General features: G+C 45.8%; 1 protein-coding gene across 8 annotated transcripts in view; it reads left to right on the top strand.

Annotated features, from left to right (window-relative positions):
• The window catches only part of ARMH3 (armadillo like helical domain containing 3), a 176,667-nt gene extending 162,798 nt beyond the window's left edge, over positions 1–13,869 (top strand). For all 8 annotated transcript variants that reach the window (XM_027112371.1, XM_027112374.1, XM_027112376.1 and 5 more), the window contains 2 exons: positions 9,937–10,053; positions 12,261–13,869. In XM_027112371.1, the coding sequence (XP_026968172.1) occupies positions 9,937–10,053; positions 12,261–12,353 (210 nt within the window). In that variant the 3' untranslated portion in view covers positions 12,354–13,869. The remainder of the gene's footprint in view (positions 1–9,936; positions 10,054–12,260) is intronic.
• The last annotated feature ends 817 nt before the right edge of the window (positions 13,870–14,686 follow it).

Here is a 14,686-nt window from a genome sequence, read left to right as displayed (position 1 = left end):
ATTTTGGAGATTAATCCTTTGTCAGTTGCTTCATTTGCAAATATTTTCTCCCATTCTGAAGGTTGTCTTTTCGTCTTGTTTATGGTTTCCTTTGCTGTGCAAAAGCTTTTAAGTTTCATTAGGACCCATTTGTTTATTTTTGTTTTTATTTCCATTTCTCTAGGAGGTGGGTCAAAAAGGATCTTGCTGTGATTTATGTCATAGAGTGTCTGCCTATGTTTTCCTCTAAGAGTTTTATAGTGTCTGCCCTTAGATTTAGGTCTTAAATCCATTTTGAGTTAATTTTTGTGTATGGTGTTAGAGAGTGGTCTAATTTCATTCTTTTACATGTAGCTGTCCAGTTTTCTCAGCACCACTTATTGAAGAAGCTGTCTTTTCTCCTTTGTATATTCTTGCCTCCTTTATCAAAAATAAGGTGACCATATGTGCGTGGGGTTCTCTCTCGGCTTTCTATCCTGTTCCATTGATCTATATTTCTGTTTTTGTGCCAGTACCATACTGTCTTGATTACTGTAGCTTTGTAGTATAGTCTGAAGTCTGGGAACCTGATTCCTCCAGCTCCGTTTTTCTTTAAGATTGCTTTGGCTCTTTGGGGTCTTTTGTGTTTCCATACAAATTTTGAAACTTTTTGTTCTAGTTCTGTGAAAAATGCCAGTGGTAGTTAGGGATTGCATTGAATCTGTAGATTGCTTAGGGTAGTATAGTCATTTTCACAATGTTGTTGCTTCCAATCCAAGAACATGGTATATCTCTCCATCTGTTTGTATCATCTTTAATTTCTTTCATCAGTGTCTTACAATTTTCTGCATACAGGTCTTTTGTCTCTTTAGGTAGGTTTATTGCTAGGTATTTTTTTGTTGCAGTGGTAAGTGGGAGTGTTTCCTTAATTTTCACATTTTTCATCATTAGTGTATAGGAATGCAAGATATTTCTGTGCATTAATTTTGTATCCTGCTACTTTACCAAGTTCACGGATTAGCTCTAGTAGTTTTCTGGTAGCATCTTTAGGGTTCTCTATGTATAGTATCATGTCATCTGAAAACAGTGACAGTTTACTTTTTCTTTTCTGATTTGGATTTCTTTTATTTCTTTTTCTTCTCTGATTTCTGTGGCTAGAACTTCCAAAACTATATTGAATAGTAGTGGTGAGAGTGGACAACCTTGTCTTGTTCCTGATCTTAGAGGAAATGGTTTCTAACTGATTATTTTTTATGATTCCATTTTATGTCCAATATTCTTAGCTATACCTCTTAATTTTTTTTTTTTTTTTTTTTTTTTGCGGTACGCAGGCCTCTCACTGCTGTGGCCTCTCCCGTTGCGGAGCACAGGCTCCGGATGCGCAGGCTCAGCGGCCATGGCTCACGGGCCCAGCCGCTCCGCGGCATGTGGGATCTTCCCAGACCAGAGCACGAACCCATGTCCCCTGCATCGGCAGGTGGACTCTCAACCACTGCGCCACCAGGGAAGCCCTGTACCTCTTAATTTCATTATTTTAGTCGTTGCTCTAGGTTTTACAATATGCATCTTTAACTTACCACAGTGTACCTTCAAAATGTTACAGGACTTAATGTAATGTATAATAACCTTGCAATAGTGTGTTTCCATTTATCCCCCTCTTGTTCTTTGTACTACTGTTGTCAGACATTTTTCTTCTAGGTTTCTTACGAATTTCACATTAGATTGTTATTATTTTTTGCTTTAAAGAGTCAATTATCTTTTTTCCTAGTTTTCAAATTTATGTAAGTTTTTTACGCTTATCTGTGTATTTACCATTTCCAGTATTTTTTATTCCTATTTATAGATCCAGATAATATAATTGTCCTTCTACCAGAAGATCTTCTTTAAGCATCTCTTCTAGTTGCAGGACTGTTGGCAACACATTCTCTTAGATTGTTTGTTTGATAAGGTCTTTATTTCACCCTCATTTCAGAAAGATATTTTTGCTGGATATAGAATTCTGGGCTAACAGTTTTTTTTCTTTTGGCACCATATCATTCCATTGTTTTCTGGCTTGTATAGTTATTGACAAGAATTGTGAATTTTTATCTTTGCTCCTCTGTACATAATGTGTTTATCCCTCTTCTAGTTGCTTTTAATATTCTGTCTTCAACATTGATTTTCAGCAGTTTTATTGTGATGTGCCTCATACCTTCCATTTTGTTCCTTATTATGTTCATGGTTGTCTTTAAACACTTGAACATAATTATAATAGCTTTTTAAATGTCCTTGCTAATTCCATTGTCTCTTTCATTTCTGGGTCTATTTCTATTCATTGATGTTTCTCTTGGTTTTGAGTTACATTTTCCTGCTTCTTGACGTGTCTGATTTTTTTTTTTTTTTTGGATGCATTGGGTCTTCGTTGCTGTGCGCAGGCTTTCTCTGGTTGTGGCAAGCGGGGGCTACTCTTCGTTGTGGTGCACAGGCTTCTCATTGCCGTGGCTTCTCTTGTTGTGGAGCATGGGCTCTAGATGCGTAGGCTTCAGTAGTTGTGGCACATGGTCTCAGTAGTTGTGGCACACGGGGTCTAAAGCGCAGGTTCAGTAGTTGTGGCACACAGGCCTAGTTGCTCCAGGGCCTGTGGGATCTTCCCGGACCAGGGCTCAAACCCATGTCCCCTGCATTGGCTGGCAGATTCTTAACCACTGAGCCACCAGGGAAGCCCAGACATGTCTAATAATTTTTTATTGGATACTGGGCATTGTGAATGTTATATAGTTAAGTGCTGGATTTTGTTATCTTTATTAAATAATGTTGGACTTTATTGAGGAAGGTAAGCAAATTATTTGTGGAACACCAATGTTCTCTTGAAACTCCTTCTTTTCATGTGGTGATCTTTTTTTCCAGTGTTATTGAGATATAATTGACATACAGTACTGTTTAAATTTACCACAGTATCTTTAGTTAACATTAGTCATCTCCTGTAGGTACAAAGGTGGCGGGGAATGGGGTGTTCCTTGATATATAATTGACATATACTACAGTTTAAATTTACCACAGTAACTTTAGTAACATTGGTCATCTCCTATAGGTACAAAGGCGGCAGGGAATGGGGTGTTCCTTGTGATGAAAACTCTTGGGATTTTCTCCCTCAATAATTTCCAAATATACCATACAGCAGTGTTCACCATACCATACAGCATGTAGTACATTACATCTCCAGTACTAATTTATCTTATAATTGGAAGTTTACACCTTTTGACCACCTTCATCCATGAAATTTCTATTTATCTTTGTTAAGGTAGGTTTATAGCGGCCTTTAACTCTAGGGCTAGTTTAGTTCTATAATTAAGGTGTGACTGTTCTGGTGCTTCTTTTGAATGTCATACGTACTCAACAGGTACTTTTCATTCTGCTTAGTCAAAATTCATACACCTCCCAGTCCTGTGTGAGCTCTGGGAATTGTTCAGCTTACATACACATCCTTAGTCATTTTTTTGTTCAAACTGGTTGAATTTTACCTTATACGTGCGATTCTTATTCAGCAGCAGATTCAGTGGGAACCCTACATAAATTTCTGAAGCTCTGTTCTTTGCCTAACTCTTTTCTTTCTGGTAACCTGCCTCACAAGTGCTAGCCACCTCTGCGTCTCCAAACTCTAGTGTGTCTCCTTTAGATTTTTGTGCTCACCTTATATTTTCTTTCTCTCAGAATTCCTGTCCTGAACTGCCTTTTATACAGTGTATGAAAAGAGGTATTTCTTTCCTAGTTTTCAGTTACTCCATCATGAATGGAAGTGGAAGTCCTGAAGTGCTTTAAAATATACAGTATACCCTGAGTTACCCAACTAAATTTTTTAAAATTCATATACTTTTCAGAGAAACTTCCCTTGAATTAACTATTCATATGCATTGTCCATTTTATTTACTTCATTCTCTTTCTTCCTTCCTTCCTCCTTTTTCAGTTACTGGAGGAGAGGTTTTTTTTAAATAAATTTATTTATTTTTGGGTGTGTTGGGTCTTTGTTGCTGTGCATGGGCTTTCTCTATTTGCGGCGAGCCAGGGCTACTCTTCGTCGCGGTGTGTGGGCTTCTCATTACGGTGGCTTCTCTTTGTTGTGGAGCATGGGCTCTAGGCACGCTGGCTCAGTAGTTGTGGTACACAGGCTTAACTGCTCCGCGGCATGTGGCATCTTCCCAGACCAGGGCTCCAACCCATGTCCCCTGTATTGGCAGGTGGATTTTTAACTGCTGTGCCACCAGGGAAATCCTAGAGGAGAGTCTTGAGTGGATTTTGGAAACAATATGTTATAGTGAGCATTTTAATATATTTTTAAAGATAATCCACTAAAACATCCCTCTTCCCTTTCCGCATTTTTTCCTTCTATTCTTGGGCCAGAGTCCCAGCCTTACATTGATCCTTTACAAAGATTCAACCCTCAACTCTCTTAAAAGAGCAAGAATTGAAACTGAAGCTCTTGGATGGCTGATATTTTGTCCTGATAGTTAACTGTCTTCTTGGTCATCATGACTCTTTTAGGCTATGTCCACCTGGAGAGAATTTTGCAATCAGAATTAGCTGAGTAGGATTAGGTGGTAGGCAAAAGAGAAGAGACTTTGGATTCCTTAATTTTCCCTGTCTTAAGAGATGTGATACTGTTTCAACCAGGCTGCCCATTCACTGGTCAGTTATGCAGCGGACTGCAAACCACACTTAGTTCTACTGGCTCAACTGTTTATATGCTTATATATGTGGGTATGCCCTTACATGGTGGTTTATCTTGATTCCCCATTTGCTTGTTAGCTTCTTAAAGACAGGACTTGGGCTTTAGAAGCCTATAAGAGTGCTGGGAGGGCTTCCCTGGTGGCGCAGTGGTTGAGAGTCCGCCTGCCGATGCAGGGGACACGGGTTCGTGCCCCGGTCCAGGAAGATCCCACATGCCGCGAAGTGGCTAGGGCTGTGAGCCATGGCCGCTGAGCCTGCGCATCCGGAGCCTGTGCTCTGCAACAGGAGAGGCCACAACAGTGAGAGGCCCGCGTACCGCCAGAAAAAAAAAAGAGCGCTGAGAACCGTGCACTGGCTGGGTGTACTGTCTAATTCTAATCTTATCATGAGACTTTCCCACTCCCCCCGACCCCAGGCCGTGTGCAGCTTGTGGGATCTCAGTTCCCTGACCAGGGACTGAACCCAGGCCACAGCAGTGAAAGCCGAATCCTAACTACTAGACCACCAGGGAATTCCCCTATTGTGCAACCTTGATGAGAGATTCCTTTCCTTTTTGGTTGGGCCTGAGTGTTAATAAATTAGTCCACAAGCATGTTGAATGTTTACTGTTCCTTAGGACTGTGTTAGGCATTGTGGAAAATCTGTAATGTAAAACTGGGTGCCTTCCTTCAGGGTGCTGAGAATCTAGCTATGATGCAATTTCAGTGAGGCAATCAGTAGTAATAGCATGTTTGTTTCTTCAGGAGAGAGCCTGCCACTCAGCCTGCCTGTACCTGCTAAAGCACAAACCCTAAAGCAGGGTGTTCTTTCCTCCACCAGAAATCCCTCATTGGGAAGCCTGTAGAAGACAGATCTCTTCCAGAAAGTGGGAGAAGGGTTGCTCATTTATGGCAGGGGTTGGAATTTCAGGTCCTAAAAAGCAGTTATTCATGGAGTCATTTTAAAATGAAAGAATAATAATAATAACAGGGCTTCCCTGATGGCGCAGTGGTTAAGAATCGCCTGCCAATGCAGGGGACACGGGTTCAAGCCCTGGTCCGGGAAGATCACACATTCTGCAAAGCAACTAAGCCCACGAGCCACAACTCCTGAGCCTGTGCACCACAACTACTGAAGCTCATGCGCCTAGAGCCTGTGCTCCACAACAAGAGAAGCTACTGCAATGAAAAGCCCGTGCACCACGACGAAGAGTAACTCCCGCTCGCCGCAACTAGAGAAAGCCTGCATGCAGCAACAAAGACCCAATACAGCCAAAAATAAACAAAAAATAAATAAATTAAAAAATAAAATAAACTTATGAAATGATTCTCAACCCAGTGTAAAATTAAAATAATAATAATAACAGCTATGGTTATTACGTACTGCTTGTGTGTCAAGTGGTATACTTGGCGCTTTATATATATTACCTTATTTAATCTTCTATATGATGAACGTTATTATTATCCCCGTTTTACAGATGAGGAAACGGGCTCACCCAGCTCCACCCTGCTGCTAGTATGTGGTAGAGCTAGGGTGAGTCCAGGCAGGCTGGCTCTAGAGCCATTCTCTTAACTACGTTATTTTGAAAATTAATAGCTGTTGGTTGAGATTCTTTTTCAGGGCCTAGGCACAACTAGACCCAGACTGTGACCCACCAATGTCTTTAATTGGAGAACATCTTTGCATTGCTTTTTTTTTGTTTTGGCTGCATTGGGTCTTCATTGCTGCACGTGGGCTTTCTCTAGTTGTGGTGAGCGGGGGCTACTCTTTGCTGCAGTGCACAGGCTTCTCATTGCGGTGGCTTCTCTCGTTGAGGAGCACAGGTTCTAGGGCGCATGGACTTCAGTAGTTGTGGCTTTTGGGCTCTAGAGCACAGGCTCAGTAGTTGTGGCACATGGGCTTAGTTGCTCTGCGGCATGTGGGATCTTCCCGGATCAGGTTATCGACCTCGTGTCCCCTGCATTGGCAGGTAGATTCTTAACCACTGCCACCAGGGAAGTCCCTGCAGTGCTTCTTGTTTAGCTTTAACTAATCCTGAATTCGGAAGAATAAATATGGATTATGGAGGAAGAAGAATTGGCTTTTTGCTTCTCTATCATCAGAATTCCCCTTACAAGCTGTCCAGCATGTGACCGCCACTTAATTGTGAGAATGCCACTGAAGGGCTGTCCTTAGACTGGTGGGATTGCAAGGTTAGGGAGAGACCTTTATTGCTTCTGGGAGAAAAGAAACACATTAAACACAGTAAACACATAACCAGTTCTGGGGAGGAGCTGCTTTGGGAAAGTAGAGGAAGAGTGAGAGGCCAGATGAGGTCCTTTCAGAGAAAATGAAAGATTCTAGGAAACCCACAAGCCCAACAACTGGTGAAAGAAGGTGGGCTGTGCTAGGGTGTAGACTGTTACCTGATTGATTAGGGAGGGATGTCCGCCTAGGAAGGGCCTTTGAAGTTGCCAGGAAGTCAGAAATTGAGGCGGCAAATTATGGTAAAGCCTGAGGCCTTTAGGTACAAGGGTTCTGGGATATTACCCTCTGCCTAACTACTGCCCTTGCCATGTCCCAGGCCAGTGTTGAGTGTGAGGGAGGCCCAAATGGACATATTCCTAAAGTCTTAAGCTACAGAAAGGAAGATCCCAGACGAGGAGTGTATCCCTAGTGCTCTGAAGTTCCGAATGGGCTGGGGCCCAGACCTGAGCTTAGAATGTTTTCTTCTCTTGGAAATTTAAGAGAAGTGATATGGGCAGGAAATGGCAGGGGCTGGGTGAACACAAGAAAGGGCCAGGGAAGGAGAACATGACCCTGGGCAATGTCTGGACAAGGGGAGAGCTGAGATCATGCACAAAGTCCAGCCAGGCCTCTGGTTTCCTTCCAAGGAGCTGATAGCTCAGGGGCCTTCTCTGCTTTTACCTCCCTGCAAGAAACTGAACTAAGCTCTTACAGGAAAAGCCAACTTTATTGGGAAAGAAAAAATCCGTGTTCTGAGCAATACCTTATACCTTCCAGTCTGCCCTGGCAAGAAGAGAGAAAGCCCAGGTGATCAGGGCGGCCTTGCCTGAGGCTCTCATTGCATCTCTTGATGTGCTGTTTCTTCTTCTCAGGAGTTAGCTTTAGCATGGTATTTGTCTTTTGGCACCTGACACCCCTTAGGAAAGGCTGAGCCCAGGTTGCTGGGTCATAGCCATTGCTGAAGCTGCCCAGAGTTCAGGGATTGGAAAAGCATGTATTATTTTATTCTGCCTGATTCTTGGGAGCTGGTTCCATCTTGCCTTTTTCTGGAATTTTGCCTTTTTCTGGGCTTGAGCCATTTACTTCTGAGCCAAGACCTTGGCCGTAGATATTTCAGCCACTAGCACAGCCCACGTGCGTGAGGGGGCCAGATTACTTCGTGGGTGACTGGCGTTGCTGGGTATTGGTCCTCTTGCCGACAGAGCTGACAAATGGAATTAGAAGCAAAGGAGCTAGCCTATGCTAGAGTCTGTGGGACATAGTTTAGCAAAGTGACCTTGAGGAGTGGGGTGTCTGGAGGAAAAGAGCCTGAATCTGGACCAGACCTTTGACGTAGCTGTCCCTCCCAAACTCAGGAACACAAGCCTGTGTTCTCCATCCCTACTTTCTCCTCAGGAATTCTTGGCAGGCAGAAGTGTTTGCCACTAGGTGAAGTCTTCTCTGGCACAAGACTGAACTGGTGAAGGGAACAGCCCAGAGGCACCTTTGTACCCCTCAGGAATCCATTCTCAGTCCCTGTGCTCAGTGATGACTCTAGCTTATTCCCTTCACCCCTACGTTCTGTTGGAGCTAAGCCTCCCTCATCACACTCCTTCCTCCCAAGACTCCCAACTGAGCTGGGAGCTCTCCATAACGTCATGCACTTCCCTCCCAGGTCAGATCAAATTGCAAAATAGCTCTCACACAGATTGCCACAGTGAAAATTTATTCACTCTCCTGGTCTCTCCTTTCTACCCAGCTCACTTCTTCCAACTTAATGTAGAAGATCTACATCTTCTGATGTAACTAATCATTGTATAACCCAAATATAATTATCTTCAAGCTGGCAAGATAGTACTACACTCTCTAAATACTAGTCTGGTCTTGCTAATAATAGACATGATATATACAAAATAGTTTTCATTACAGTGGGCAGCAGGGAGCTGGGCTAGTTCACCTCTAAATATTCGTGATGTAACTGATTGTCCTTGTCTTTGATTTATGGTCTGCTAAGCCGAAGTCGTATCAGGACTGGCTTTGGTAGTCCTTTCCTTCTGGAACCACAGAGATCCAAGGTTCCTGGAATTAGTGGAGGTCTGAATCCACCCCCATAGAAAGCAGAGGCATAGTAGGAGAGGGAGCCCTCATTAGAACAAAAGAGGATGAGATAAGCTCTAGCTTAGTTTAGAAAGTGTCTCCTACACTCCAAGGCTAGGATGCCCGAAAAGTTCCATCCAGGCAATGGATAAGAAGACTGAGTTGGCATTGGGAGATGAAAACAAGTGGCAGATGGTGCTGAGGAGCATCCCAGGACTGAAGAAATGTGGTTCCCAGAAAAGGAAAAGGAAGGAGACATTGGCAAAGTCTTACTCAGCAACTGACAGCCTGGCCAGAGAAAGCTGCAGGATATGGCTGAGAACGCATCTTCAGTATCAGGGATACTGAGGGGCTCCGACACTCACTATTCTGTCACCTCTTCTCATGCTTCTTTACCATACCCACAGTAAACAGCCCTGGTGACCAGGCTGGACTAGTCAGGAAAGGCAGGGGATGGAAGAGATTAGAAACTGGTCCCACCTACCATATAGCATAGGGAACTATATACTCAATATCTTGTAATATCCTATAATGAAAGAGAATGTAAAAAAAAGAATATGTATGTACGTGTGTATATATATATTTTGGCCATGCCACACAGCTTGTGGGATCTTAATTCCCCAACCAGGGCTTGAACCCATGCCCTCGACAGTGAAAGCGTGGAGTTCTAAACACTGGACCGCCAGGGAATTCCCTATATATTTTTATATATATGTATAACTGAATCACTTTGCTGTACACCTGAAACACACACCATTGTAAATCAACTATATTTCAATAAAAATTAAAACAAAAACAAAAACATGGCCCCAGAAACCTGAGGAATCACTCCCCGTGGCCAGGCTTTTTTCAGGGTAATAAGTAGTGAGCAAGGTCTCTTGGGGGTGTTGTCTCAGACTGAATCCAACGCAGTAGGGCAGCAGGAGGGGCGTGGGGGCCAAATGACCTAGGATTCGTGTGGACTAAGCCCCACCTGGCCCTTGACTTCCCCAGGTGCTAGAGGTAGTGCGAGCCAACTATGACACGCTCACACTGAAGCTGCAAGATGGCCTGGACCAGTATGAGCGCTACTCCGAGCAGCACAAGGAAGCCGCCTTCTTCAAAGAGCTGGTGAGTGTGCCCCGCCTCCACCTCTGCCTGTGTCTCTTAAGGGCCCTTTTCCAGCCACTGGGTCCTACTGTGCAGGTGGGCAAAGGCTGATGGAATAAGACTGGAGAGGCCTGCTTGGATTGTGTTTGCAACTTATCTCCCAAAGCAGTCCAGGAAGGACCAGGCAGTGAGAGCCGAAGATATTCCCCAGAGTGCTGGTGCCAGGCTGGGAAGGGTGAGAGGCCTGAGGCAGCAGTGCACACCTCTCCTCTGCAGCCATGGTGACAGCCCTTGCACAGCTCCAGCTGGGCCTGGAGTTTGACGTGTGTTCCCAGTGGCAGCTCTGGCTCATTACTCCTTATCCTGTCCTCAGGGTAACTAATGAGAGTAATTGATTCTTCTCCTCCTTATGTAATCACTTCTTCCTAAGTTCCTAACTGGTTCCTGGTCTGAGTGCCCTTCCAGTCTAGTTCTCCAGTCTTCACTCCCTGCCCCCATTCCTACTTTCCAGTCACTCAGCTTTCTGCAGCCCCCTCCCGTGGTCACCTGCAGCCAGTGAACATCTGCTCTGCCTCCTACTCTACCTCCCAGTCAGCATTTCCACAGAACTGGACTTACCCTGTTGGTGGTCCCTGTCCTGTCCTGTGCTCAGAAGATGCTCTCAGGAAAAGCCCAGTCTCCCTGTATTCCTGCCACTCCACCTGCCTGGTTGTGCATGATCATCCTGGCTGGGGGCTGAGACCAGGGCACACAGGCCTGTGTACCGACTTCCCATGTCCTCAGACCTCCCACTTCTGGGGCAGAACTTGCATCAGCCCAGCTTTTACTTACCCATGCCCAGTCCATGATGAAGGTGCTAGATTTTAGATCACCTGTCTTGTGCTAAACCCAGCCCAACTCTGACCCTGACATGGCATTCCTGGGATTATTGGGTTTCCCCAAGGTGAGGCAGATATACTCTGGACTGAGTTAGTTGGGAACAGGGAAGCCACTAGTGTAATAAGAAGATAGCAGAGTACAGTATTTTTATGGGGTGTTCAGCAAGTTATTGGGAGATGAAGAGGATTGTGGAGGAGAGAGTTCAAGCAGCTCTCTTGAGGCTTTTGGGCACTAACCTGTGCCTTACTCATTTCTCCTCATATCTGTACCTCTGGCACAGGGAAGCAAAGAGGGTCTGGTTAGGTTTGGAGCTAATGAGCTTGAGCTGCCTGCTGTTTGCCATGCTGCCCGTTCCTCTGCTTCCTGCCTGATGACTTCATTAAGTTTCCCATAGCAAAGCAGAAATTGAAGAAAAGCTCCCTGGGCTTTGGGGCCTAAGACAGATACACATTCTTTTTCTCCTTCCTCCCCTGCTTTGTCTCTCATTCGATGTTCACTTCTATTTCCCATGAATGAATTTCCTTCCAGAGTCTGCTGGATTCCTCTTAGAACCCACTCAGAGCAGGGAGTTTGGCCTTCTGACCCCTTTCCCACAGGTCTTTTCTCCTGCTGACACAGGCGGGACTTCCTGCAAGGTTCTTGGTCTGTGGGTAGAAAGCATGAGCAGTGGGTACATAGCAAGGATACAGCTAGACTTCCCTCTCAAGTGGGGAGGCATCTTTGTGGTATGGAGAGTGCTGGACTAGGAGTTGAGAAACCTGGGTCCTACTTTCACAACTGGGACTCACTGGCTGTATGACCTGATCCTGGCTATTGGCCTCCTTGGATCATACTCCTGCCATCCAATGACAGACAAGGGCTGCATCTCTAACCGTTCTTTCCAACCCAGAAAAGTAGATAAATACAGAAGGAGATTGAGGAGACTCAAAACACATCCAAAGAGAGGTAGCTCCAGAGCATGAGTCCTCTGGCCTCAGTTTCTCCTCCTCCATTAGACCACTGACCAGATCAGGGCCCCTTCTGCCTGGCCGAGGCAAGGACAAAGGCCTGACCTCAGCCCTCCTTCCCTGTCTGTGCTTGTTTCTACCTCATCAGGTGCTCAGACGCTCTGCTCACATCCACTAGGATTCCTGTCTCTCAACCTCTCTTTTCTTCCGACTATCACGGAATTGTTTGCTCATTTACCTGCAGGGATGATAGATGTTAAGGGTTCATTTCCTAAGAGAGAAACTTCTAGCACTGCATCTTGGCCTTGTGCTTCAGGCACTGCCCTCTGCTGTTTGTAACGGACTCTCTCCTGTTTTCTCTCTGCCTGTGCTCCCCCCCCACCTTCCCTCACCTTTTCCCAGGTTCGATCCATTAGCACCAACGTCCGGAGGAACCTGGCCTTCCACACACTCAGCCAGGAAGTCCTGCTCAAGGAATTCTCCACTATCTCCTGAGGCTGCCATGCATACCTGGGCAGCCACTGACTGCCCCTTACCCATGAGGCTTCCTGGGCTGGAGGCGGGGGCGAGGGTAGAGGGCCTGTTCCCAAAGCTGGAGAAAAACACAGATACCGAGGTCTCTCGGTGAAGGCCGCACTTCAGTGGAGCTCGGACAGCAGGGGCCAGGATGGGCAAGCCAAGGATGATCTTATTTGGGGAGAGGATGGGTGGGCACAGGGAGACACCTTCAGAAATGTGGAGACTTCCAGGGTGGGCTCTCTGAACAACCCCTCATATTTCCAATTGAGATTACAAGTTGTGGCTACTGACTAATTTTCAGGAGCTGTTGGGTAAGCCTTAGGGTGATGCCAACACCTGGGGGGTCAGTGGTTCTCCTAGGCTTCTGAAAACAGACTAACTCTCAGATGTAGGGGGAGCCAGTTCTGCTTCCTTTGTGCCCAGAAATCTGTGTCCCCAGCCCCCACCTGCACTTGACCCTTAGCTCAGGCTTAGGGTGGGGTAGGAATGGGATACGTTTTTTCTATTTTCTGAATCCAGAGCTGACTCCTCTGCTGTCTGACCACCACTTTGTGGATTTGATTCTTGGCAACGGGAGTACCTGTTTGCGTTGCCCTGCCTTCCAGCCCATTGACTCGTCAGCACTACAGGGTCACCACCTTAGCTTTTCATTTTCAATCTGGTTTAAATTGTCTTTAGGGTGTGTGTGTGAAATAAACATGGACAGGTTTTCTGGAGCCCTCAGGTGCCTACTTTGCTGGTTCCCTTTCCAGCAGCTTCCCCACCTCCTTAGCTACCCCCTCCTCTGGGAGCCTTTCTTGTGTCTGCTGAGCTCCCCTCCACGTGTTCCTCCCCCTCACCCGGCTGTTGTTTACATCCAGCCTGCGTGAGAATTTCCTCTGGGGAGGAATCTGTTCCTGCTGTGGTCTGGTGCCTGGAAGGGAGAGAACTTGCTGGGGCCAGGCTCTGAAACAGGCCAGGTGAGCATCGTGGAGAGGCCGACCTTTGGGAAGTTGGCCTATGGTCCCTTCTCTGGACGGCCTCCTTGGGACTACTACTGTAGGCTTTCCTGCCCCACAGCTGCCTTTGAAGTAGCTGCTGCTCTGAGATCCTCCCTTTCTAAAGCACTTTCTAAAGCCCTCAGGATGGTAGGGGGCAAGCAGCACAGGAAGAATCTGGGAGTAAGTATCAGAATCCAGCCGTGAGAGCAGGTCTGGGACCTCCCCAGCTGCTGTTCCACTTGGCTTCAAATCTTTTTGGGGTACTCGCCCTCCCTGGGAACCAGAGTTCCGACTCCGACATTGAGCAAATTCCAGAGAATCCACCATCGTGCTGCCATGTATAGTTGTAGATTCTTAAGGTATCAAGGGCAGGGTCATCTCTGATCACTAGATGGCTAGTCCAGCCTGGGGCATTTAGTGTTTTCCACAGTTTTTCCACAGATAAACCCCAGAGGAGCAGGAGCTGGAAGCTGGTGGCAATTTGAAGTTATTAAAAATTGATTTGTATGGGACAGTCTTTTTAGTGTCTTTTCTATTTCCCCTTAATCTCTGTTACCCAGAACCCCTTTCTCAATGACAGAGTTAAGGTAATCTCGGAGGTGCTGGTCTCATCTGGTTAGGGAACCCCTTATATGCTCTGTTTCTCAGTCTCCTGGTCCTCGTGGAAGCCAGTTCAGTTCAGAAGTTGTAGCCTCCCTTGCCTTTTGGGTGGAAGGAAGGAAGAGGAAGAAAATCCCTTTACCTCAAAACTTGGTGTTAAGGAGGCCAGCCAGCCTATTTGGGCTGCTTCTAGATTCCTGCCAGCCTTTCATATGAAGTGAATAAGGGCAGGTCCAGGGCATGAGGCAATAAGCAAAGCACTCCTTGCCCTCCATTTTAAAAGCCCATCTCTTGGCCCATTTACATACACCTATTCTAAGAACTCCAAATAGGAATCCCATCCTTTCTTAGAATTTAACCCCAAAAGGAGCCGTCTATGCCCTGTCCATGCCCCAATGTCTATACCAGGTCTGTGGAGGACCCTCTGGAGTCAGGGAAAAGCCAGGAGTAGGGCATTGCTCCCAAAGATAATCCTTCCTTCGGCTGCTCATCCCCTTCTCATGCCTGAACTCTTACCACAATTCCTGCTGGGTTAATTGAATCAAGTGCTTGTAAATTAATCCAGTTGAAGAGATTAAATGTGCTGGGGTCACTTTAGCTGAAGCTTTCCGTCTCAGCAGGTCACTCCTCCAGAGGAGCCATTGGGCAGGCAGGATTACCTGGGACACTGCCACCATACCATCAAAACACATCAGACATTGCCCCCGCCCCTAATCCTCATGGTGGTTG

The sequence above is a fragment of the Aethalodelphis obliquidens genome, unplaced genomic scaffold (assembly GCF_003676395.1).
Source record: "Aethalodelphis obliquidens isolate GAN/ISIS:26980383/991018 unplaced genomic scaffold, ASM367639v1 scaffold11, whole genome shotgun sequence".
Lineage (NCBI taxonomy): Eukaryota > Metazoa > Chordata > Mammalia > Artiodactyla > Delphinidae > Aethalodelphis > Aethalodelphis obliquidens.
This window is presented reverse-complemented; position numbering and strand designations above follow the sequence as displayed.